The sequence below is a fragment of the Heterodontus francisci genome, chromosome 1 (genome assembly GCF_036365525.1).
Source record: "Heterodontus francisci isolate sHetFra1 chromosome 1, sHetFra1.hap1, whole genome shotgun sequence".
NCBI classification, from domain to species: Eukaryota; Metazoa; Chordata; class Chondrichthyes; order Heterodontiformes; family Heterodontidae; genus Heterodontus; species Heterodontus francisci.
The window spans coordinates 21078472-21105014 of NC_090371.1; the positions used below are offsets into that span (position 1 = coordinate 21078472).

The 26543-nt window shown below is 44.0% G+C and overlaps 1 protein-coding gene across 2 annotated transcripts in view; it reads right to left on the bottom strand.

Annotated features, from left to right (window-relative positions):
• LOC137368229 (dedicator of cytokinesis protein 2-like) overlaps positions 1-26543 on the bottom strand; it is a 1222644-nt gene that overhangs the window by 375956 nt on the left and 820145 nt on the right. For both annotated transcript variants that reach the window (XM_068028710.1, XM_068028709.1), the window contains exon 29: positions 1250-1344. In XM_068028710.1, coding sequence (XP_067884811.1) covers positions 1250-1344 — 95 coding nt within the window. The remainder of the gene's footprint in view (positions 1-1249; positions 1345-26543) is intronic.

The window sequence follows — 26543 nt, forward strand, 5'->3', positions numbered from 1 at the left end:
TGACAGATAACACATTGTACGACTGAAGAAAAAAGTACAAAAGACGATCAGAACTTGGGAGGGTTAGTGGCAAAGCCAGCTTTAGCACATTAATAATTTTCAAGCTAGAGGTTCATTTGTCAAGATAAACTGGGCCTGTCAAGGCTTCTGGGCCGCTGATAACTTTTTTTCTACAAGGAAAGTTTTGTGCTTGAAATGTAAATCAGTGGTAAAGTATACTTACTTATCAACAATAAAAGTAAAACATTATTCTTGTTTCTCTGAATTTCAAGACTGGCCTTCCTTCTGAGGCACACCATTATTGGCCAACCTGAGTGTGTTTGGCATTGTCAAACTGTTCATACCTGATTAGATCCAATTTTTCTGGATGGTGTCCTTGACATAACAGAACTGAGGTCATTGTTGACACTACAGAGCCAACTGCAAGTTGCACTAGGAACCTGACTGCAGTCGAACGTTGTTGATGAAATTAAGTTCTTAATCCCGGCTCAAAAGGTCATAAGTCTTTTACCTGAACCTTTCACTTGGTCCATGAATCGTAAACATGGATGAAAGTGATACAGTTTCTTTATTCTGAGGTAGCAATTTTAAATCAATTTAATATTTGTTGAGAATACATTGCAGAGTAAAAAAAAAGCACTTGAATAATACTTAATGGTGGGAATATTGCTTCATGGAGTAATCGACCCAAGCAGCTGTTCCTGGGTCAGGTGGCCCTAGGTTAGCCCTCAGACTGGTCCAAGATTGTGGGTTGCATTGCACTCTGGGATATCTCTGTTGGCAACATCACCATAGCAACCTGCATGACCTTTCCTGGTGAGTTTCAGTATAAAATGGCAAACAGAATGAATAAAACTTATATTTTATATTCAAATATATTATTTCAACATAAAATGTGGGAGGGCAAACTTTTTTAGTCCTGCTTCCTTAAAGAGGAGATCATTGGCCAGGGTTCCCTGCTTCAGCACTCACTAACTTGACATGGGTGAAAAATCATAGGCTATTGAGCAAACCAGCAGAAAACTCTGGGCACTGACTCGTGGAGGATTTCAAAGGTAAAGCAGTTTGGGAAGAGAATTCCAGAAGGCAAACACTTGATATCTGAAAGGACACCCTCCAAGTGGCTACTGCTAGGATATCAGCATGAAGCATTACCCACAGAGGATAGAATAAGGGCTTTGTCTTTTAAGAAAGTCTAGAAGTTCAGGAAGTAACCATTAAAATAGATGCAGTCCAGTGACTGACCAACCTGTTCTGCACCATGCTCATCACCATCCAGTCGGGAGGATATACATTCTTGCCGATAAGGTCTTTAAACATAATGAAGGTCTCCATCAGGAAGTCCTACGAAGACAGAGTTCAGAGTCAGAGTAGGACGCATGATCTGTGGACATGTCTACTTCACGTAATTATGAAAATATCAATGTTTTCAATTAAATATTTTGACATGTTAACAAATCAAATCAATCACCAGATTTATTGTTCCCTGTTAGCTCAGTTGATAAATTCACCACCTAGAGTAACTGAGTCGTACAGACCAAAGGGGCAATATTACAAAGTTGCGCTCCTGCCGTGGAACTTGGCTCCGCTGACAGGTGGGTCAGTAACCAGAGGTCACAGATTTAAAATAATTGGCAAAAGAACTAGAAAGGAAATGGGGAGAAATTTCTTCACACAGAGGATTAAGATCTGGAATACTACCTGAAAGGCTGGTGGAATCAGATTCCATTGGAAATATCAAAAAGGCAATTTGATGCCTTGAAGAGAACCAAGTTGCAGGGGTTATCTGGAAAAGTTTGGCTCTGGGACAAAACTGCACAGCTCCTTTCAAAGAGCCAGTACAGGAATGAAAGGCCAAAGAGCCTACTTCTGTGCTGTAAGATTCTATGATTGGGAATACACAACAGGAGTTTGCATTTTAATGGATGTACAATCCTAGAGAGTGCAAGCCTGAACTTCCTCAATCAGGAGGGTGACTTTATACAATTACCCTAAGCTTAGGAAGGCCTAATCCACGATGAGTAAATGGAATAGGCGGTTGGGTTCTTGGCCCATGCAGTTAGTGACTTAGGTTTAGAGTCTTTGTAAAGGTTGAGTCAGTAAATTAGGTAGTTCAGTTCTTGGTCAACATTGAGTTAATTAATCTGAGGTCTTGACGTCCCTCGAGTAAGGGAGAGAAAGAGAGTAATCAGTTCTCAGTCTTACTCTTTGTTGCTACCAACTGCAGCTGACAAACACACAGGATGAAAATTCTGATCTGGCAGAGTTGGGGCATTGCCTGGGAGAAGCATGGTTTTACCACAATTTGGGGTGGAACCTGGATCTGTTGGCTTTCTACCTCATGTGGCTTCCCTACTAAATGTGAGTTCAAATCACACCATTGTCAGTTAGAGAATTTCAATTCAGTTCAATAATCTGGAAATCAAAATCTGGTACAATCAAAGTGACCATGAGGCTGTCAGACTGTGGTAAAACCCTCAGCTGGTTCACTAATTGAGAGGGTAGGAATCCTGCTGTCCTTGTTTGACTATATGTGAGCCAAGTCCCACACATAATGTGATTGACTCCCTTTTGAGCTCGGAAGTGACCATGGCAACAAGGGATCTACAATAATTGCCAGTCTTGCCAGCAGTGCCTAAATCCTGAGATTGAAGTTGTTGTGATCTGGAATGCACTGCCTGAAAGGGTGCTGGAAGCTGATTCAATAACAAATTTCAAAGGGAAGTTGGATATATAGTTGAAAAGGAAAAAAACAAATGCAGGGCTCTGGGGAAAGAGCGTGGGACTAATTGGATAACTGTTTTAAGGAGCCAGAATTGGGGAGATGGGCCCAAAGGCCTCCTCTGTGCTGTATCTATGATTCTAATCCATCCGCTCTGATTGATTGTTATTGTGGAAGAGGCTGAAGGTGTCTGTAATATAACTTGTTCCTTTGTTATGTCATCTATTATAAGATTGGCAGGACTACAAATAATATCCAAAGAATATGTAGGTTTTTATGATATATATACACAGCTACTACAGGAGCCATATCTGCACATATCTCACTCTGTTGGGCTACACCCACAGCTCCCTGGTCATGTGTGATGCGACATCACTTCCTCCAGTGACCTTCACCTACGGACTCTGAAGATTGGAGGGCTCCCATGGAACTGACTTGAATCAGCTATCCCATGGGACTCCAGCATGATCACTCCTTCAGGAGGAGCGGGGATAATTGCTGAAAATAGCAAGGAGATTCAGAAGAAGTACTGACCGTGACTACTGAATGTTATCCTTCAGGGACTCCTCAAAATTTCTGTACAAATTCTTGTGAGTGACCCATTTAATGTTCAAAGAAAGTGAGAACACAGCATAGCAACTGTATTTCAATTTTGCTGTTAATTTTCTCTTGGGGACTCAATGTCTTTGATTAATTTTAGTACTCCTTGAACTTTTGCATAAATAGTTGCTGCACAGGGTTCGACTGAAATGTAATTTAAAAAGATAAACAACTCCCCTCCCCAGAAGATTTCAGATAAAGAAGTCGAAATTCCCTTATTACATGTTAAATGTGGCATATGAAGAATGGGCATACAATGGACATCAGTGGAGGGAAGGTTAAGTCACGCAGAAGCATCACTGCCGAAGTTATTCCCAATCATTGCTATCCTTTTGGAATTTCTCTCCTCTCCCAAGTTTTCTAAAGCTCTTGGCTATTTGTGAGTGTGTAGTACCATGATGGGTGATGTCACTGTTCAGAAGTCAGCTCACAAAGTGAGTGTCAGCCATGGCTCAGTGGCTAATACACTGAGTCAGAAAGTTGTGGGTTCAAAATCTAGACCAGATATTCCAGTGTAGTGTTGAGGGAGCATTGCACTGTCAAAGGTACTGTTTTTCAGCTGGGATGCTAAACCAAGGACCTGTCTGCTCTCTCAGATGTATGTAAAAGAGCCCATGGCACTTTTTTAAAAAGGAGCACAAGAGTTTCCTCTGGTGTCCTGGACAATATGTATTTCTCAGCCACCAAACAAAGACAGATTGGCCTGGATTTTGCAGCAGTAATGACGATGAAACTGTCAGCGTTTGCCGCCATTAAGCCCACTGGAACTGACAGAAACTTCTTGTGTGAGAATTTTCTTTTTATTCATTTAATGGGATGTGGGCGTCGCTGGCTAGGCCAGCCGTTTTTGCCCATCCTTAATTGCCCTTGAGGTGGTGGTGAGCTGCCTTCTTGAACCACTGCAGTCCATCTGATGTAGGTACACCCACAGTGCTGTTAGGGAGGGAGTTCCAGGGTTTAGGTCCAGCGATAGTGAAGGAACGACGTTATAGTTTCAAGTCAGGATGGTTGTGGGTTGGAGGGGAACTTGCAGGTGGTGATGTTTCCACGCGCCTGCTGCCCTTGTCCTTCTAGGTGGTAGAGGTCGTGGGTTTGGAAGGTGCTGTTGAAGGAGGCGTGGTGAGTTTCTGCAGTGCATCTTGGAGATGGTACATACTACTGCCATTATGCATTGATGATGGAGGGAGTGAATGTTGAAGTTGATGGATGTGATGCGATTGTTATGAAAATGTTTCTTTTTTAAAATCTTTTTTTGAGGACTCGTATTTTAGAATTATGGACATTGTTTCATTTGGGAAACCTGAAACGATTCCATGGATGTGTTTTTTTACAAGGGTCACTGAGAGGTCTTGCTTAAAAACAAACCTTTACTGGATGTCACATGCCTTAAATGCAATAAACAACAGAAACCTTGGTGACTTGGGGGAGATGTTTATAAGAGAAGTGACATGTCAAGATTTGTGGTGGTCAGGAGGTTTTGCTTTTCAGATATTGTTTTGGTTCAGATGAGGTGTGGACTGTGTTGAAAGCAGTTGGCATCGTAGCCTGCTGAAAAACACCCAGCTCCTTTTTCGCTACCTCTTTGAAAAAACCCTGCAAATCCAGTGTGTGAGAGCTTAAAACACCTGATGCCGCATTTCCCCCGAGAAGCACCTGGAAAGCCTGCCAGATTACTTTTCAATGCTGGTCCAGCACAGTGGCGCAGTAGTTAGCACCGCAGCCTCACAGCTCCAGCGACCCGGGTTCAATTCTGGGTACTGCCTGTGTGGAGTTTGCAAGTTCTCCCTGTGTCTGCGTGGGTTTCCTCCGGGTGCTCCGGTTTCCTCCCACATGCCAAAGACTTGCTGGTTGATAGGTTAATTGGCCATTATAAATTGTCCCTAGTATAGGTAGGTGGTAGGGAAATATAGGAACAGGTGGGGATGTGGTAGGAATATGGAATTAGTGCAAGATTAGTATAAATGGGTGGTTGATGGTCGGCACAGTCTCGGTGGGCCGAAGGGCCTGTTTCAGTGCTGTATCTCTAAACTAAACTAAAAACTAAAACTAATGCCAGTGACCCATCTACGTGTACACCAGACGGTATGCCATTTGTGGGACACAACATATCTCATCATTTTTCTTCAAGAATTAGCAAGTATTTGCCAAAGTATTCCTTTTTGATTTTTGCTTTGTGAAAGACCTCTGCAGAGAGAGAAATTCTTTACTTTTTTTTCTTTAACCAGTGTGTGAGTGTGTGTGTGTGTGTTGAGTATTTAAAAAGGGAACTTTCATATTTCAGTCTGTGTGTTAATGCTTGCTTTGTTACAAGATAAGTCTTGTTTTATAACAAACTGATAATTTTATTTTTTATTAAAGAAATCTGGCTGGTGTATTTTCTTCCGGGAAAAAGAGTAGAGTATATGATTGACCATTTCAGTAACACTTGTGTGATGTGAATTTTACTTGTCACTTATCAGCCCAAGCCTGAATGTTGTCCAGGTCTTGCTGTATCTGGACAAGGCCTGCTTCAGTATTTGAGGAGCTACGAATGGTACTGAACATCATATAATCATCAGCAAACATCTCCACTTCTGATCTTATGATGGAGGGAAGGTCATTGATGAAACAGCTGAAGATGGTTGGGCCTAGGACAGTACCCTGAGGAACTCCTGCAGTGATGTCCTGGAACTGAGATGATTGACCTCCAACAACTACAACCCATCTTCCTTGTACTAGGTATGACTCCCTTGATTCCTATTGACTTCAATTTGGCTCGGGCTCCTTGATGCCACACTCGGTCAAATACTGCCTTGATATCCAGGACAATCACTGTCACCGCACCATGTTTGGACAAGGCTGTAATGAGGTCAGGACCGTAATTTATTTTGTTGTCTGAAATTTAAATTTAAATTGAAAGTGAAGGATAATCATTGCTTTCAACTTTCTTTTGTGCTGTGCATGAATACGTCAATGTGACTGGCTCCTTACCTGCTTCCTGACATCATCTTGACTTGGCGACAGATTTAAACTGCCGTCAGGAAAGGGGAAAACTCCGCCACAGAGATTGCTAGATTTTTGCAGGCAGCTTTCTTTGAGGTCAGCGGTGAGCATCTTTGCTTTGCTGCTGACCGCAACATCCGGGCTGTCATCTAATCATTTATCTGCTGTTTTGGGACCTCACTGTGCACAAATTGCCTGCAATGTTTCTTACAACAGTGACTACACTCTAAAAAACGCTGATGAAAGGTCATTAACCAAAGAACAGTAATCCTATTTCTCTCTTCTACAGATGCTGCTTGAGCTGTTAAGTGCTTTCCAACACTTTCTGTGCGTATTTCAGATTTACAGCGTCCAAGCTATTTTGCTTCTGTTTTACACTTCAAAACTACTTCATTGGCTGGAAAGCTCTTTATTAAACACAACCTATCAGGGAAGCCTCATAATCTCTTCAATAATCTATTCAGTTCCAGTCTAGTAGGAACACATTGTCAAAAAATAAAAATCCATTGCAATATTTGGACAATTTGTGATAACATCTTGCTATTTACACAGCCTCGATGAATATCAAGAAGTAATTTCATTCACAATGATAAGAGGCATTCCCTGAACGCACAAATGAAAAGCTATCGACATAAAGGATTTGTTTCATCTCCATACCTCAGGCAACTGCAATGATGCTTAGAATCATAACATGATGCAGCACTGAAGGAGGCCATTCTACCCACTGTGCCTGTGCTGGCTCTTTCAAAGAACTATCTAGTTAGTTCCCCCGTTGTCCTGCATATTTCACCATTTCAAATATTTATCTAATTCTTTTATGAAAGTTATTATTGAATCTGCTTCCACCACACTTTCAGGCAGCGCATCCATATTATTACAACTAAAAACACAAACATAAGAAGTTGCAGCAGCGGTAAACCATATGGCCCTTTGAGCCTCCCTTTAAACCATATGGCCCTTTGTGCCTGCCTTTTCAATCAATAAGACCATGGCTCATCTTCTCCCTCCAATACATTTTCCCACCATATCCTCATATTCCTTGATTCCAATACTATCCAAAAATCTATCAATCTTTGTCTTGAATATACTGAACTATTCTTTCATGGGATGTGAGCATTGCTGCCAAGGTCAGTAGTTATTGCCTACCCCTAATTGCCCTTGAGAAGATGGTCATGAGCCATCTTCGTGAATTGCTGCAGTCCATCTGGTGTAGATTCAAAAAGGCAGCTCACCACCACCTTCTCAAGGTCAATTAGGGATGGGCAACAAATGCTGGCCTTGCCAGCGATGCCCACATCCTATGAAATGAATTTTAAAAAAGAATGTTACTTTCCATGAAAGAATAAAAAAAACACTGCATGTTAACTTGCTGTGATTCATGTACAAGGACACCTAGGTCCCTCTGAATGCAAACATTTCCCAGTCTGTCACCATTTAACAAATCTCCTGCAATATTATTTTTTTCTAGAAAAGTGGATAACTTCACACTTGTCCACATGATATTTCACCTGCCACATTGTTGCCCGATCATTTAACCTGTCTAAATCCTTTTGCAGCCTCATTGCATCCTCTTCATAGTTTACTTTCCCACCTAACTTCGTATCATCAGCTAACTTGGATATATACACTCAGTTCCATCATTCAGGTCATTGATATAGATTGTAAACAGCATAGGCCCAAACACTGATCTTTGTGGTATCACACTAGTTAAAGCCTGCAAACCCAAAAATGACAAAGATTGTAAAAATAATTCCCCTCATTTCCATCCTGGTGCTATCATTGCCAATTATTGCCTTTGGTTCCCAACCCTAATGCAAGTAGAAAAGGTTTCTCACTATCAGCTCTATCAAACCTTATATTTTTGCTGATAAAATGAAGCTTGTATTTTCCAACAAAATCAAACGCTGGCTTTCTCAATCCTATTACCACTAAATTGCTGACCTTCCATTCCTGGTCCCCCATGCTTACGGTTAACGTTAATCGTTCCCTCTTCTCAATTGTCTCCTCGCATTAAAATCTGCCATCATCAGCTGTCACCTCAAAAATTCACCCTTGACCCCTCTGTCCTTGCAAACTATCACCCCATCTCCAACAACAACTTGCATTTATATAGCTCCTTTAACAAAGTAACATATCCCAAGGCGCTTCACAGGAGAGTTACCAAACAAATTTGATACTGAGCCACATAAGATGAAATGACGGACAGATGACCAAAGGCTTGGCCAAAGAGATAATTTTTAAGGAATAGAACAAAGAACAGTACAGCACAGGAACAGGCCATTCGGCCCTCCAAGCCTGCGCCGATCTTGATGCCTGCCTAAACTAACACCTTCTGCACTTCCGGGGCCCACATCCCTCTATTCCCTTCCTATTCATGTATTTGTCAAGATGTCTCTTAAATGTTGCTATCGTATCTGCTTCCACCACCTCCCCTGGCAGCAAATTCCAGGCACTCACCACCCTCTGTGTAAAAAACTTGCCTCGCACATCCCCTCTAAACTTTGCCCCTCGCACCTTAAACCTATGTCCCCCAGTAACTGACTCTTCCACCCTGGGAAAAAGCTTCTGACTATCCACTCTATCCATGCCGCTCATAACTTTGTAAACCTCTATCATGTCACCCCTCCACCTCTGTCGTTCCAGTGAAAACAATCTGAGTTTTTCCAACCTCTCCTCATAGCTAATGCCCTCCAGACCAGGCAACATCCTGGTAAACCTCTTCTGTACCCTCTCCAAAGCCTCCACATCCTTCTGGTAGTGTGGCGACCAGAATTGCACGCAATATTCTAAGTGTGGCCTAACTAAGGTTCTGTACAGCTGCAACATGACTTGCCAATTTTTATACTCTATGCCCTGACCGATGAAGGCAAGCATGCCGATGAAGAATGTTTCAAAGAAGGACAGAGACACGGAGAGGTTTATGGAATTCTAGAGCTTAGGGCCTCAGCAGCTGAAAGTACACCCGCCAATGGTGGAGCAATGAAAATGGGGCATGCACAAGAGGCCATAATTTGATGAGTGTAGAGATCTTGGAGGCTAGTAAGGCTGGAGGAGGTTACAAAGTTTGGGTGGGGGAAGGAGGGGTGGCTAGGCCGTGGAAAGATTTGAAAGCAAGGATGAGAATTTTTAAAATTTAGGTGTTGCTGGATTGGGAGGCCGTGAAGGTCAGTGAGTACAGAGGTGAAGGGTGAATGGAACCTGGTTTGAATTAGGATATGGGTAGTAGAGTCTTGGATGAGGTCAAGCTTATGGCGGGTGGAAGATGAGAGGCCAGCCAGGAGAACTTTGGAATAGTCACGTCTAGAGGTAATAAACACATGGATAAGGACTTCAGCAGCAGATGAGCTGAGACAGAGGTGACCTGTGTCAATGTTACGGAGGTGGAAGTAGGTGATCTTGCTAATGGCGTGTGTATGGGATCGGAAGCTCATTTCAGGGTCAATTTCAGCACCAAGGTTGTGAACAGATTGGTTTAGGCTGAGAAGGATGGATTTATTAGCTAGGGAACAGAGTTTGGAGCAGCAACTGAAAGCAGTAACCAAAAGGCTTCAGTCCTCCCAGCTGGGTGATGGAGGAGAGGCTTTTGAGGATGATAGTTTGGCACTATGGACGAAGGAGGATGCTTGAGGGGCTCATGGAGCTTTTCTTTAAATGAGGCCCTGCCATTAAGATTGATTGTGTTCCCTCCAATATCCCTGAGCCTCCCAAATTATTTGCTCGCAACCAGGATTCATCCTTCCCAACACCAATCCCCCACCCACCCCACCTGAGACATGGATAAATGCACTGATACTGTCACAGTGGCTTTGAGTACTAACTTCTTTGAAGCTTTACTAGTTAAAAATGACTTAAAAGTTACCCCAAATTATCTTTAGAAAGTACAAGTGACAAATCCAAGGACTGAATGTCAAGTGGCTGCCATCTCCTGCACCATTTGTGACAACTTCAAAGGCCAGACAATAATTACTGGCCAAAGTGATGCAAGGAATGGGTCTTGAGTGATTGCTGGGTTGAATTAGAGGCTGGTGCACTTCTGTTAATCAATATATCCAGTTCAGCAAAAGCTTTAAAATCCATTCTTCCATTTCCCAGCCCTGACAGAGCATTCCATAAGCAATGCAGTAGAACCAATCATAAAAAACCCCAGCAAATTAATATGTTTCAATAAAGTCATGATACAGTGAGGGAAATATTTCTTTAAATTTTCACGTCAGCCATGGGTCAGTGGGCAATACTCTCAGCTCTGAGTTAAAAGGTTGTGATTTTGCAATCCTATTCCAGAAGGAAATAACCACAAAATTGAGGCTGACACTCAAGTGCAGTACTGGGAGGGCGCAGTTCTGCACTATCGGAGGTTCCGTCTTTCATAAGAGACACTAAACCATAGTCCCATCTGGCCTCTCAGTGGACATAAAAGATCCCGCGGCACAATTTTGAAGAAGAGTAGTAGTACGGCACAGAAGGAGGCCATTTGGCCCATTGAGTCCAAGCTGGCTATCTACAGAGCTATGCAGTCAGTCCCACTCCCCTGCTCACTCCCTGTAGCTCTACAAATCTAATTCTCTCAAGTGGCCGTCAATTTCCTCTTGAAGTCATTGATTGAGCTGAATTTTCTTTTCCTGCCGCCGGGAATGGCGGTGGGTAGAAAAAATGGCAGGCCGCATGCCCAGGCCGCGCGCCGCCACGCAGCCATGATCTAGCGCACGGCGGCTCATTTAAATGTGCAGGGCGGGCAACTCCCCCCCCCCATCACATGGCAGGGGTGGGTTCAGCGATGCCGTGAACGGCGTCAGCTGCCTCTACACAGGTGGTGCCGCCATTTTTAAAGGGCTGCCAGACCTGCCACAAAAACTGCAGAGTTGAACCCCATACTCTACGCCCCCCACGGTTACACAACAAATAAATTCTCACCTCATTGACTACCCCCCCCCCTACCAAAACACTTCAATTGCAGCGTTTCCACTCCTCCCCCGCAAAAACACAAATGGCTGAGTTGACATCCCCCCAACAAACAGCACAAAGTGCACAGGTCACCCCGTGCACCACCCCCACCCCCCCCCCCACCTCCCCACCGCACACTAGAAATGCAGAGCTGACCCCGTTTTTCTGCACCCCCCCCCCCCCAATTCACTACACTAAGAATCCTAAGTTCTCCCCTTTCCTGCCCCAGTGGCGCCAGCTTTCCCTGGATGGGAAAGTGAAGGCACGCGAGTGCCACCTGTCGCACTGGAGTTCCCAGACATCCTGTAAGATCGCCGGGAATTGTACGTAAATATATTCCTGAGGTTTATTTAAACATTTAACATCAGGTCCCTTTGCTGAGCGGGGGGGAGGCTGCCATGGAGCCTCGCCACTGCTGGGAAGATCGGGCCCGGCAATCCCAGCATTGGGCTCTTTGGTGAGCCATCCTGCTGTGATTCACGGAGGCCATAGTCGGGAGCTCAACAAAATTCCACCACTCTTCTGGGCAGCGAGTTCCAGATCATTACCAACCGCTGCTAAAGAAGTCCTTTCTCATATTCCCCCTGCATCTTTTGTTCAAAACTTTCAATCTGTGACCCCTAGTCCTTGTGCCATTAGTTAATGGGAACAGCTTTTCCTTGTCTAACTTATCTAAACCTGTCATAATCTTGTACACTTCTATTAAATCTCCCCTCAATCTCCTTTCTATAAGGATAACAACACCAGCTTCTCCAACCTAACCTTGCAACTAAAATCCTCCATTCCTGGAACCATTCTGGTAAATCTCCTCTGCACCCTCTCAAGGACCCTCACATCCTTCCTGAAGTGCGGCGACCAGAACTGGATGCCATTCTCCAGTTGGGGCCTAACCACAGCTTTTTAAAGGTTCAGCATAACTTCCCTAGATATGCAGGGCAACATTTATCCTTCTATCAATAGCACTAAAAAGACAGATTAACTGGTCAGTATCTCATTGCTGTTCGCCAGAGGTTGCTGTCCCTAAATTAGCTGATGTTTTTCTTACATTACAACAGCAATTACACGTCAAAAGTACTTCACTGGCTATAAAGCTATAAAGAGGGTAATGGGATTAATGTAGGATTAGTATAAATGGGTGGTTGATGGTCGGCACAGACTTGGTGGGCCGAAGGGCCTGTTTCAGTGCTGTATCTCTAAATAAATAAATAAATAAAACACTTTTGGGATGTCCTGATGTTTTGAAAGATACTATGTAAATGCAATTCTTCCTTTTAAAAGGGATGGGTGCCGTGGCATGTTGATTCTGGGGCAGACTTTGAGGTCTCCCATGAGGCTTATAACTATCCCACCTTTGATAGGGTCGACATAGGGAAATGCTTCTCTTATTTGGCCTGAAAGGAATGTCCAGCCTACAACCTTCGAGTTTTCAGCTGTGACTCAGTAGGTAGCACTCTCACCTCTGTGCAATAAGATCATGCATTTGTAATCCCAGCCCAGAGACTCTAGGCTGACACTCCAGTGCAGTAGTGAAAGAGTGCTGTTCTGTTGTTGGTCTTTTGGATGTGATGTTAAACACTGACTAGACTTCAAGGGTACTTCATTGGCTATTAAGTGGTTTGGAATGTAGTGAAAGACATGATGGGAATGTAAGCTTTTCTTTTTATTTCCAGCTCTACAATATCCCCAAATCAGCTCTGTTCCTCTGACTTTGACCTTCTGTGCAACCCTCCCTTCCTTTGCCCCCTCAATTGGAGGCTGTGCCTTTAATCACCAAGGGCTTAAGCTTTGGAATTCCCTCCTTAAACCTCTTTTCCTCTTCAGCACTCTCTGTTCTTCCAAGACCCACCTTAAAACCCACCTCTTTGACCAAGCTTTTGGTCACCCTTCATAATATCTCCGACTTTTGCTCAGCATTTATTTTGTCATCTCAGGTCACCTCTGTGAAGCAGTTGAGGTATTGGTGATATACAGTGAAAAAGAATAGGTCTGACGCAGTTTAAGCAGGCGATGTGGTGGAGTCCTCCAAGTTGTACATAGGGCTCACACAGGGCTCGTGTCCCGAGACAACAGAAAGAGATCAGCCGGTCAAACGTCAGAGAGAGGATGGCTGTTGTGAATTAACAACCCACTGGACCATGAAAATCTCACCGAAAGCTGTGGAACAAGTTCATCAATGCACAAATTAATCTTATGCATAAGGACTCCAGTGACATTTTCTTAGGAAATAGGCAGCTTCAAAGGAGCTAGTCGAGGGTTGGGGGGGCGGGGGGCAGTGGAGCGGGAAAATCAAGGAGTGAACTAAATAAATAACAGCAGCTGAACACTCCGTGAACAGCTATACACCAAAGAGGAGGCATCTGCTTTGCATATAAAACATTCTGTTTAGACAGCATTCAGTGATGGATGAATTAGTGCTCTGTGTGACTGTTGCTTTGCACTTCACCAAGTCCTGAACATCAGACATGACTATTCCTGTTGCTGCTTGGCATTCCTAATTGCCTTTCAGTTGCATGCTCGACCTCCCTGAACTCTCTACTCCCGGTTTTTCTTTTATTTAGCTACCTGCTGTGTGTAGTAGAAAGAAAGAAAGAACTAGAATTCATACAGCACCATTTACAATTTAGGACATCCAAGCACCTTACAGCCAATGAAATACTTTTGAAGTGTAGTCACTGTTGTAAAGAAGGGAACACATCAGCCAATCTGCACACAGCAAGATCCCACAAACAGCAATGGGTTAATGACCAGATCATTTGTTTTAATCATGCTGGTTGAGGGGTAAATATTGGCCAGGACACCTGAGGACAACTCTCTTGCTCTTCTTCGAATAGTACCACGAGAACTATAATGTCCACATGAGATGGTGGACAGGCACCTCGGTTTATCATCTCACCTAAAAGACAGGACCTCCAACAGTGCAACACTCCCTCAGTGCTGCACGAAGTAGTAGCCTGGATTGTGCACTCATGTCTCTGGAGTGGGGCTGGAACCGACAACATATAATTGTAGAGCTAAGAGTGCGACCACTGAGGCACAGCTAACACAGTGGGTAAGCTCCACTAACTACAGTGAATCCATTTACATCCTGTGTTGGTGAAAACACTTCCCCAGAAAATTAATGCTTCTTTTAAAGAAAATGCATCTCAACAAGATTGGTTGTCCAAGAGACAATGTTCATTTTAATACCTCTAACCCATGGACTGCAGTAGTTCAAGAAAGCGGCTCACCAATCACCACCTTCTCAAGGGCAATTAGGGATGGACAATAAATGCTGGCCTAGCCAGTGACAAGCACATCACCTGAATGAATAAAAAAAACTGTACTGTTGAAAATAACTTGACACAAGGTGAGATCTTATGACACACAACCTCTATCCTTTGAAGTCCTGAATCATGGCAGGGTCACCTTTTTAAACATATCAGAACAAACAAAGAACAAAGAACAGTACAGCACAGAAACAGGCTATTCGGCCCTCCAAGTCTGCGCCGATCTTGATGCCTGCCGAAACTAAAACGTTCGACACTTCCGGGGCCCATATTCCTCTATTCCCTTCCTATTCATGTATTTGTCAAGATGCCTCCTAAACGTCGCTATCGTACCTGCTTCCACCACCTCCCCCGGCAGCAAGTTCCAGGCACTCACCACCCTCTGTGTGAAGGATTTGCCTCGCACATCCCCTCTAAACGTTGCCCATCTCACCTTAAACCTATGTCCCCTAGTAACTGACTCTTCCACCCTGGAAAAAAGCTTCTGACTATCCACTCTGTCCATGCCGCTCATAACTTTGTAAACCTCTATCACGTCGCCCCTCACTTCCATCGTTCCAGTGAAAACAATCCGAGTTTATCCAACCTCTCCTCATAGCTAATGCCCTCCAGACCAGGCAACATCCTGGTAAACCGCTTCTGTACCCTCTCCAAAGCCTCCACATCCTTCTGGTAGTGTGGCAACCAGAATTGCACGCAATATAAGTGTGGCCTAACTAAGGTTCTGTACAGCTGCAGCATGACTTGCCAATTTTTATACTCTGTGCCCTGACCGATGAAGGCAAGCATGCCGTATGCCTTCTTGCCTACCTTATCCACCTGCATTGCCACTTTCAGTGACCTGTGGACCTGTACCCCCAGATCTCTCTTCCTGTCAATACTCCTAAGGGTTCTGCCATTTACTGTACACTTCCCACCTGCATTAGACCTTCCAAAATGCATCAACTCACATTTGTCCAGATGAAACTCCATCTGCCATTTCTGGGCCCGAGTCTCCAACCGATCTATACCCTGCTGTATCGTCTGACAATCCTCATCACTATCCGCAACTACACCAACCATTGAGTCATCCGCAAACTTACCAATCAGACCAGCTACATTTTCCTCCAAATCATTTACATATACTACAAACAGCAAAGGTCCCAGCACTGATCCCTGCGGAACACCACTAGTCACATCCCTCCATTCAGAAAAGCACCCTTCCACTGCTACCCTCTGTCTTCTATGACCGAGCCAGTTCTGTATCCATCTTGCCAGCTCCCCTCTGATCCCATGTGACTTCACCTTTTGTATCAGTCTGCCATGAGGGACCTTGTCAAAGGCTTTATTGAAGTCCATATAGATAACATCCACTGCCCTTCCTTCATCAATCATCTTTGTCACTTCCTCAAAAAACTCAATCAAATTAGTGAGACATGACCTCCCCTTCACAAAACCATGCTGTCTCTCGCTAATAAGTTTGTTTGTTTCCAAATGGGAGTAAATCCTGTCCCGAAGAATCCTCTCTAATAATTTCCCTACCACTGACGTAAGGCTCACCGGCCTATAATTTCCTGGATTATCCTTGCTACCCTTCTTAAACAAAGGAACAACATTGGCTATTCTCCAGTCCTCTGGGACCTCACCTGTAGCCAATGAGGATGCAAAGATTTCTGTCAAGGCCCAAGCAATTTCTTCTCTTGCCTCCCTCAGTATTCTAGAGTAGCTTCCATCAGGCCCTGGGGACTTATGTACTTTAATGCTTTGCACCCAACACCACCTCCTTTTCGATAATGAGATGACTGAGACTATCTACACTCCCGTCCCTAGCCTCATCATCCACCAAGTCCTTCTCTTTGGTGAATACTGATGCAAAGTACTCATTTAATACCTCACCCATTTCCTCTGGCTCCACAAATAGATTCCCTTCTCTGTCCTTGAGTGGGCAAACCCTTTCCCTAGTTACCCTCTTGCTCTTTATATACGTATAAAAAGCCTTGGGATTTTCGTTAATCCTGTTTGCTAATGACTTTTCATGACCCCTTTTAGCCCTCCTGACTCCTTGCTTAAGTTCCTTTCTACTGTCTTTATATTCCTCAAGGGATTCGTCTGTTCCTAGCCTTCCAGCCCTTACGAATGCTTCCTTTTTCTTTTTGACTAGGCTCACAATACCCCGCGTTATCCAAGGTTCCCGAAACTTGCCAAACTTATCCTTCTTCCTCATCGGAACATGCTGGTCCTGGATTCTAATCAGCTGACGTTTGAAAGACTCCTACATGTCAGATGTTGATTTACCCTCAAACAGCCGCCCCCAATCTAAATTCATCAGTTCCTGCCTAATATTGTTATAATTAGCCTTCCCCCAATTTAGCACCTTCACCCGAGGACTACTCTTATCCTTATCCACAAGTACCTTAAAACTTAAGGAATTATGGTCACTGTTCCCAAAATGCTCCCCCACTGAAACTTCGACCACCTGGCCAGGCTCATTCCCCAATACCAGGTCCAGTACGGCCCCATCCCTAGTTGGACTATCTACATATTGTTTCAAGAAGCCCTCCTGGATGCACCTTACAAATTCTGCCCCATCCAAGCCCCTAGCACTAAGTGAGTCCCAGTCAATATAGGGGAAGTAAAAATCACACGCCACAACAACCCTGTTACAAAGAACAAGAACAAAGAACAAAGAAAATTACAGCACAGGAACAGGCCCTTTGGCCCTCCAAGCCTGCGCCGATCCAGATCCTCTATCTAAACATGTCGCCTATTTTCTAAGGGTCTGTATCTCTTTGCTTCCTGCCCATTCATGTATCTGTCTAGATACATCTTAAAAAACGCTATCGTGTTCGCATCTACCACCTCCGCTGGCAACGCGTTCCAGGCACCCACCACCCTCTGCGTAAAGAACTTTCCACGCATATCCCCCCTAAACTTTTCCCCTCTCACTTTGAACTTGTGACCCCTAGTATTTGAATCCCCCACTCTGGGAAAAAGCTTCTTGCTATCCACCCTGTCTATACCTCTCATGATTTTGTACACCTCAATCAGGTCCCCCCTCAACCTCCATCTTTCTAATGAAAATAATCCTAATCTACTCAACCTCTCTTCATAGCTAGCACCCTCCATACCAGGCAACATCCTGGTGAACCTCCTCTGCACCCTCTCCAAAGCATCTACATCCTTTTGGTAATGTGGCGACCAGAACTGCACACAGTATTCCAAATGTGGCCGAACCAAAGTCCTATACAACTGTAACAAGACCTGCCAACTCTTGTACTCAATACCCCGTCCGATGAAGGAAAGCATGCCGTATCCCTTCTTGACCACTCTATTGACCTGCGTTGCCACCTTAAGGGAACAATGGACCTGAACACCCAAATCTCTCTGTACATCAATTTTCCCCAGGACTTTTCCATTTACTGTATAGTTCACTCTTGAATTGGATCTTCCAAAATGCATCACCTCGCATGTGCCCGGATTGAACTCCATCTGTCATTTCTCTGCCCAACTCTCCAATCTATCTATATTCTGCTGTATTCTCTGACAGTCCCCTTCACTATCTGCTACTCCACCAATCTTAGTGTCGTCTGCAAACTTGCTAATCAGACCACCTATACTTTCCTCCAAATCATTTATGTATATCACAAACAACAGTGGTCCCAGCATGGATCCCTGTGGAACACCACTGGTCACACGTCTCCATTTTGAGAAACTCCCTTCCAATGCTACTCTCTGTCTCCTGTTGCCCAGCCAGTTCTTTATCCATCTAGCTAGTACACCCTGGATCCCATGCGACTTCACTTTCTCCATCAGCCTACCATGGGGAACCTTATAAAATGCCTTACTGAAGTCCATGTATATGACATCTACAGCCCTTCCCTCATCAATCAACTTTGTCACTTCCTCAAAGAATTCTATTAAGTTGGTAAGACATGACCTTCCCTGCACAAAACATCTTTACTGGTGAACCTTTACCTTTACATTTACATCTTTCCAAAATCTGTCTACATATCTGCTCCTCTACCTCCTGCTGGCTGTTGGGAGGCCTGTAGAAAACCCCCAACATTGTGACTGCACCCTTCCTATTCCTGAGCTCTACCCATCTTGTCTCGCTGCATGATCCCTCCGAGTTGTCCTCCCGCAGTAGAGCTGTGATATTCTCCTTAACAAGTAATGCAACTCCCCCACCCCTTTTACATTCCCCTTTATCCTGCCTGAAGCTTCTAAATCCTGGAACATTTAGCTGCCAATCTTGTCCTTCCCTCAACCAAGTTTCTGTAATGGCAACAACATCATAGTTCCAAGTACTAATCCAAGCTCTAAGTTCATCTGCCTTACCTGTTATACTTCTCGCATTGAAACAAATGCACTTCAGACCACCAGTCCTGCTGTGCTCCGCAACATCTCCCTGCCTGCTCTTCCTCTTAGACTTACTGGCCTTATTTACTAGTTCCCCCCTCATTTATTTCACTTGCTGTCCTATTGCTCTGGTTCCCACCCCCCTGCCACACTAGTTTAAACCCTCCCGAGTAACGCTAGCAAACCTCGCAGCCAGGATATTTGTGCCCCTCCAGTTTAGATGCAACCCGTCCTTCTTGTACAGGTCCCATCTGTCCCTGCAGAGATCCCAATGGTCCAGATATCTGAAACCCTCCCTTCTACACCAGCTGTACAGCCACGTGTTTAGCTGCACTATCTTCCTATTTCTAGCCTCACTGGCACGTGGCAAAGGGATTAATCCCGAGACTACAACCCTAGAGGTCCTGTCTTTTAACTTTCTACCTAACTCCCTGAACTCCCCCTGCAGGACCTCGTCACTCTTCCTGCCTATCTCATTGGTACCAATGTGTACCACAACCTCTGGCTGTTCACCCTCCCCCTTCAGAATGCCCTCTGTCCGTTCAGAGACATATTTGTTGTTTTGCACTCTCTTCCACGAGACTCTGGCTCATGTTGGGGCATAGCCCTTAAGGCACTCGTTACCCTCACCCAAAATGCCCAAATAATATGACTCCTCCCAAATTGCTCTCAAAAAAATTGGTGCATCGAGGCAGACTATATAACTATAAAGGAGTATCACAGATAAGTTTGATCTGTCCTCAACCGATATCCACATGCATGCATTTTTACGCTGGGTATTGTTCAGAAAAGGCTGTGTTCCCCCTCTGTAGATTGAGGCACTGTGACCACTTTTAGGACCTCCACTGCCACCCTGGCTGGATCTACTAACGCAGCACATACCAAGATTCCAGCTTTGGGCATTCCTGGGTTGCACAACCCAGTTCCAGGCTAAACTTGCCAACTGAACCATGACCAGATCCTCCTTTAACAAAGACACCCCATGATATCAAACAGCTTGTTCATTTGTCAAGGTTGCCCATTAAACACACACCAAGGGCTGAATGAACAACTTCCTGGAGGTTGTTTCCTCTTACGAGGAAAGGCTGAGGGACTTGAGGTTGTTTTCGTTAGAGAGAAGGAGGAGAAGAGGTGACTTAATAGAGACATATAAGATAATCAGAGGGTTGGACAGGGTGGATAGTGATAGCCTTTTTCCTCGGATGGTGATGGCAAACACGAGGGGGCATAGCTTTAAGTTGAGGGGTGACAGATATAGGACAGATGTCAGAGGTAGTTTCTTTACACAGAGAGTAGTAGGGGCGTGGAACGCCCTGCCTGCAACAGTAGTAGACTCGCCAACTTTAAGGGCATTTAAGTGGTCATTGGATAGACATATGGATGAAAATGGAATAGTGTAAGTCAGATGGTCGGCGCAACATCGAGGGCTGAAGGGCCTGTACTGCGCTGTAATGTTCTATGTTCTATGTTCTATACCGATGCCTCCGGGACAATCTGCAATATTCAAAGGGGAGGAAGCAGGGGAACCTATTCAGCTCCGATTAACTGCCCATTAAGTTCCTTAGGCTGGGGAAGTAGGCACTGCAATTTTTAATGGAGATTTCAGCAAATCCGACCAATCTGGCGCACATTAGTTCACAGCTGTTGGGTTCGCTGTGGGACAAAGGAAAAGTCTTTTATTTTTGTGTTTAAAATTATTGAGCCCCACCGACGTCCTGCACTGGAACGTACACGATACCTCTGTTTTGGCCATCTCCACTCTGTCTCATCCCTTTATGCTGCTGGCCCTCTGAGGAGCTGCCTGTTCTCTTCAGCAGGACAACAGCAGGCCCCATCATGACTGCTGCTTGCCTTTGCCGCTGGCGCCAGTCAGGCAGATTCCATCTCCTGGAGGTGCCCAATGCAGCTAATTCAGCGCAGATCTCGCCTCCTGCCCAAATAGGCCATGAGCATTTAAAAATGGTATCGTGTGAGCGTCACAGTGCAGGTGCGGGGTCACGACCTGGAATTGAACTGGGTGTCGGGTTCCCAAACCTGCTTTCAAAATCCGGCCCCAAATGTCACCCTCCTGTAACATTGTAGTGGGGCACAGTCAGTGAAGGCAACAATGCAATATTTCTATCCAATTGATGACCTTAAACTCATGCTTTTTTGACGTTATCCAAACCACTTAGTCAGATTATTGCCTTGTAGCTCACTGTGCTCATCCATTACCCTCTGTACATACCATCTGAAGTACAATGAACGTCTGTGTACATCTGTGCCTTGAAGTCTAATTCTTAGCAACTCAAACAAAACCACCTTATTAGGCATTTATTTTTCCTATAAAGACCTGATATTCCCTTTTCAACAGAACATGAGAAAATGTCTGTTTTTCTCTATAATTAATGTCTCATTAAGAAAATTACATTTCCAGTAATCACACATTATGAAGCTGCATGTTCCTCCAATTTTGTTAGCAGGTTGTTACAATCTTAGAAAAACACCTATTCTCCTGTCGTACCTTAAAATAGAAATGACAGCCCCTCAGTGACTTACTGCTAAAAGCCTTTCAGAAAAAAAAAGAAACTTTTGTAAACTTTCTCCCGAATCATCCCAAATCAACATGGACCCACTGATTAATAACCATTAACAGTTGATGCACTGCAACTAGATTAAGCATAATCTCATGCTACATCCTCACACTCAATTTAAAAAAGATCAGAGCTTTAACAGGTTAAAACGGATAATTAAATTTAATTGAGTTATAAATACATATGGAATTAGATTTCTAACATACAAAACCATCTGCTATTGTGCGGTGGGATACTAATGTACTAACCCCAATTCACGTATCAAATTTCTTCTTTGGTCACTTTAATAAGGAATTAAATCATTTTACTTTAAACAGCTAAAGTATTCATCAAAAGAGCCAAGAAAGGAATTTTATATCAAACTCTAAGTGTCAGTAACTCAGGACTGCATTTTGTTATTTTAAGGCCGCAGTTCATAGGGGATTTTTTGAAAATTCTCTCATGGGATGTGGGCATTGCTGGTGAGGCCAGCATTTGTTGCCCTTCCCTAATTGCCCTTGAACTGAATGGCTTGCTGGGCCATTTCAGAGGTCAGTTTAAGAGTCAACCACATTGGCCTGGCATCATGTGTAGGCCAGACTGGGTAAGGACAGCAGGTTTCCCTTCTCTAAAGGACATTAGTGAATCAGATGTCTTTTTATGACAATCGATGATAGTTTCATGGCACCATTATTGAGACTAGTTTTCAATACCAGACTTTTTTTATATGAATGAATTGAATTTGAATTCCACCAGCTGCCATGGTGGGATTTAAACCCCTGTCCCCCAGGGTGTTAGCCTGGGCCTCTGGATTACTAGTCCAGTGACATTACCACTACGCCACTGTCTGCCCTGGTCCTGTAGGTTCTTCTTAATTGTTGCCCAGGGAATAAAATAAAATAAAATTCTTAGAACTGGCACAGTGAATGTTAGCATTCCAGCCTCCAGCACCAGTAACAACAACCTGCATTAAATATTGCACTTTTAATGTAGTAAAATGTCCCAAAGCACTTCACAGGAGCGTTATCGAACAACATTTGATAATGAGCTGCATAAGGAGTTATTAGGACAGGTGACTAGCAGCTTGGTCAAAGAGTTAGGTTTTAAGAAGTGTTTTAAAGGAGGGGAGAGAGGTCAAGCCTTTTAGCATTAGAATGTTGCCTTGAACTGCGCTCTCAGATACGAGCTTTCTCACGAACCATAAACCAAGACAGCTCTTCTCTGAAAGTCTACAGAGTCCAATAAGAGCTACAGAATCTGAAGACTGATCCTGGTTTTATCGGTTGCATTCAGAAAGAAAGAACTTTCATTGATATAGCATCTTTCACAACCTAAGAAATTCCTAAAGTGCTTGCCCAGCAACAAATTAACATTTGAAGCATAGTCACTGCTATAATGGCGGAAATGCAGCAGCCAAATTGTGCACAGCAAGGTCCCACAAACATCAATGACCAGATAATCGGTTTGAGTGGTGTTGATTCTGGGATAAATACACCAGGGGAAGCTCTCCTGTTCGTCTTCAAAATAGCATCATGGATTTTGAGAGGGAGATCAGAGTCTCGTTTTGATGCATCATTTGAAAAACAGCACCTCCGACAGTTCAGTGCGCCCTCAGTACTGCAGTGAGAGTGCTGGCCTCGATTACGTACCCTGGAGTGGGATTTGAACCTGGAACCTATTGACTTAGAGGCACGAGTTTTATCTACTGAGCCATGGCTCAGTGAAGAAGGAAAAGTAGATGGAATTTAGAGATATTACCAAACAATAGAATAACAACTTTGAAAGTGCAAAGAAAGAATGAAAGGCTTGTGGAAAATGGAGAGGAAGTCTGCCAAATTAAAGTCCTTGAGAAAACATTCTAATTTCCAATGCCTTCAAGTCAGTCTGATAGAGACCACCTGTTACATGCTGGATTGATAGAATGTCATTCAGTATAATTGCAGTGTGAGGGAAAAAGCTCCACGGTGCTCATGCTTACTGCCCAGAGCAGAAGTTTTTCCATGCTATCTCCTGGGAAAAATAAAACCATTCATCCAAATGAGAGCAAAACCTGACGAGGTATTTGAGATTAATACTTCAGAACATAAGAAATAGGAGCTGGAGTAGGCCATTTGGTCCTTCGAGCCTTCTCCACCATTCACCAAGATCATACCTCAACTCCACCTTCCCACCCTGTCCTTTTATCCCTTAATTCATTTACGACCCAAAAATCTATCGACCTCTGCCTTAAACATACTCAACGACTGAGCATCCACAGCTCTCTGGGTTAGAGAATTTCAAAGACTCACAACCCTTTGAGTGAAGAAATTTCTCCTCATCTCAGTCCTAAATGGCTGAACCCTTATTCTGAGACTGTGACCATGTGTCCAGATTCCCCAGACAGAGGAAACATTTTCTCAGCATCTACCCTGTCAATCCCTTTAAGAATTTTATTTGTTTGAATTTGATCATCACTTATTCTTCTAAACTCTAGGATATATAGGTCGAGACTACTCAATCCCTCCTCAGAGAACCATCCTCTCATCCCAACAGCTGGGCATATCCACAATGGCCAAACATTAAATGAATGCTTATTTCATTGCATTTTTATTGATGCCATTCCTCTTAAGCTACGGATGAAGATAATGAGTTTTGCATCCTGGATTTAAGAGAGGAAAATGGCTTTTTAGTGTATATTTCAAAAGGCTTTTTTTCTCTTATTCGTCTTAATAATGATCAGGCTCTTTTGTAGGAAGGAATGGACATTATGATTTATCTACAGCTTGGAGGTCAATTATCAAGATTTTTAGACAATGAGATATGACAAAGTTCAGAGAAGGGAAAAGCTGAGTCAATGTGTGTATTTCTCAGGTTGAAGCCAATGAAAGTTTTGAGGGGACGAAAAAAAAAGCTGAAGGAAAGCAGGTTAGTCTCTTTATATGTACAGTGCAAATGGAACTTAGAACAAAGAACAAAGAAAATTACAGAACAGGAACAGACCCTTCGGCCCTCCAAGCCTGCGCCGATCCAGATCCTCTATCTAAACATGTCACCTATTTTCTAAGGGTCTGTATCTCTTTGCTTCCTGCCCATTCATGTATCTGTCTAGATACATCTTAAAAGACGCTATCGTGCCCGCGTCTACCACCTCCGCTGGCAACGTGTTCCAGGCACCCACCACCCTCTGCGTAAAGAACTTTCCACGCATATCCCCCCGAAACTTTTCCCCTCTCACTTTGAACTCGTGACCCCTAGTAATTGAATCCCCCACTCTGGGAAAAAGCTTCTTGCTATCCACCCTGTCTATACCTCTCATGATTTTGTACACCTCAATCAGGTCCCCCCTCAACCTCCGTCTTTCTAATGAAAATAATCCTATCTACTCAACCTCTCTTCATAGCTAGCACCCTCCATACCAGGCAACATCCTGGTGAACCTCCTCTGCACCCTCTCCAAAGCATCTACATCCTTTTGGTAATGTGGCGACCAGAACTGCACGCAGTATTCCAAATGTGGCCGAACCAAATTCTTATACAACTGTAACATGACCTGCCAACCCTTGTACTCAATACCCCGTCCGATGAAGGAAAGCATGCCGTATGCCTTCTTGACCACTCTATTGACCTGCGTTGCCACCTTAAGGGAACAATGGACCTGAACACCCAAATCTCTCTGTACATCAATTTTCCCCAGGACTTTTCCATTTACTGTATAGTTCACTCTTGAATTGGATCTTCCAAAATGCATCACCTCGCATGTGCCCTGATTGAACTCCATCTGCCATTTCTCTGCCCAACTCTCCAATCTATCGAGATTCTGCTGTATTCTCTGACAGTCCCCTTCACTATCTGCTACTCCACCAATCTTAGTGTCGTCTGCAAACTTGCTAATCAGACCACCTATACTTTCCTCCAAATCATTTATGTATATCACAAACAACAGTGGTCCCAGCACGGATCCCTGTGGGACACCACTGGTCACACGTCCCCATTTTGAGAAACTCCCTTACACTGCTACTCTCTGTCTCCTGTTGCCCAGCCAGTTCTTTATCCATCTAGCTAGTACACCCTGAACCCCATGCGACTTCACTTTCTCCACCTACCATGGGAAACCTTATCAAACGCCTTACTGAAGTCCATGTATATGACATCTACAGCCCTTCCCTCATCAATCAACTTTGTCACTTCCTCAAAGAATTCTATTAAGTTGGTAAGACATGACCTTCCCTGCACAAAACCATGTTGCCTATCACTGATAAGCCCATTTTCTTCCAAATGGGAATAGATCCTATCCCTCAGTATCTTTTCCAGCAGCTTCCCTACCACTGACGTCAGGCTCACCGGTCTATAATTACCTGGATTATCCCTGCTACCCTTCTTAAACAAGGGGACAACATTAGCAATTCTCCAGTCCTCCGGGACCTCACCCGTGTTTAAGGATGCTGCAAAGATATCTGTTAAGGCCCCAGCTATTTCCTCTCTCGCTTCCCTCAGTAACCTGGGATAGATCCCATCCGGACCTGGGGACTTGTCCACCTTAATGCCTTTTAGAATACCCAACACTTCCTCCCTCCTTATGCCGACTTGACCGAGAGTAATCAAACATCTGTCCCTAACCTCAACATCCGTCAAGTCCCTCTCCTCGGTGAATACCGATGCAAAGTACTCGTTTAGAATCTCACCCATTTTCTCTGACTCCACGCATAACTTTCCTCCTTTGTCCTTGAGTGGGCCAATCCTTTCTCTAGTTACCCTCTTGCTCCTTATATATGAATAAAAGGCTTTGGGATTTTCCTTAACCCTGTTTGCTAAAGATATTTCATGACCCCTTTTAGCCCTCTTGATTCCTCGTTTCAGATTGGTCCAACATTCCCGATATTCTTTCAAAGCTTCGTCTTTCTTCAGCCTCCTCGACCTTATGTATGCTTCCTTTTCATTTCACCTGTCATCCATGGTTCCCTAATCTTGCCATTTCTATCCCTCATTTTCACAGGAACATGTCTCTCCTGCACGCTAATCAACCTCTCTTTAAAAGCCTCCCACATATCAAATGTGGATTTATCTTCAAACAGCTGCTCCAAATCTACATTCCCCAGCTCCTTCCGAATTTTGGTATAGTTGGCCTTCCCCCAATTTAGCACTGTTCCTTTAGGACCACTCTCGT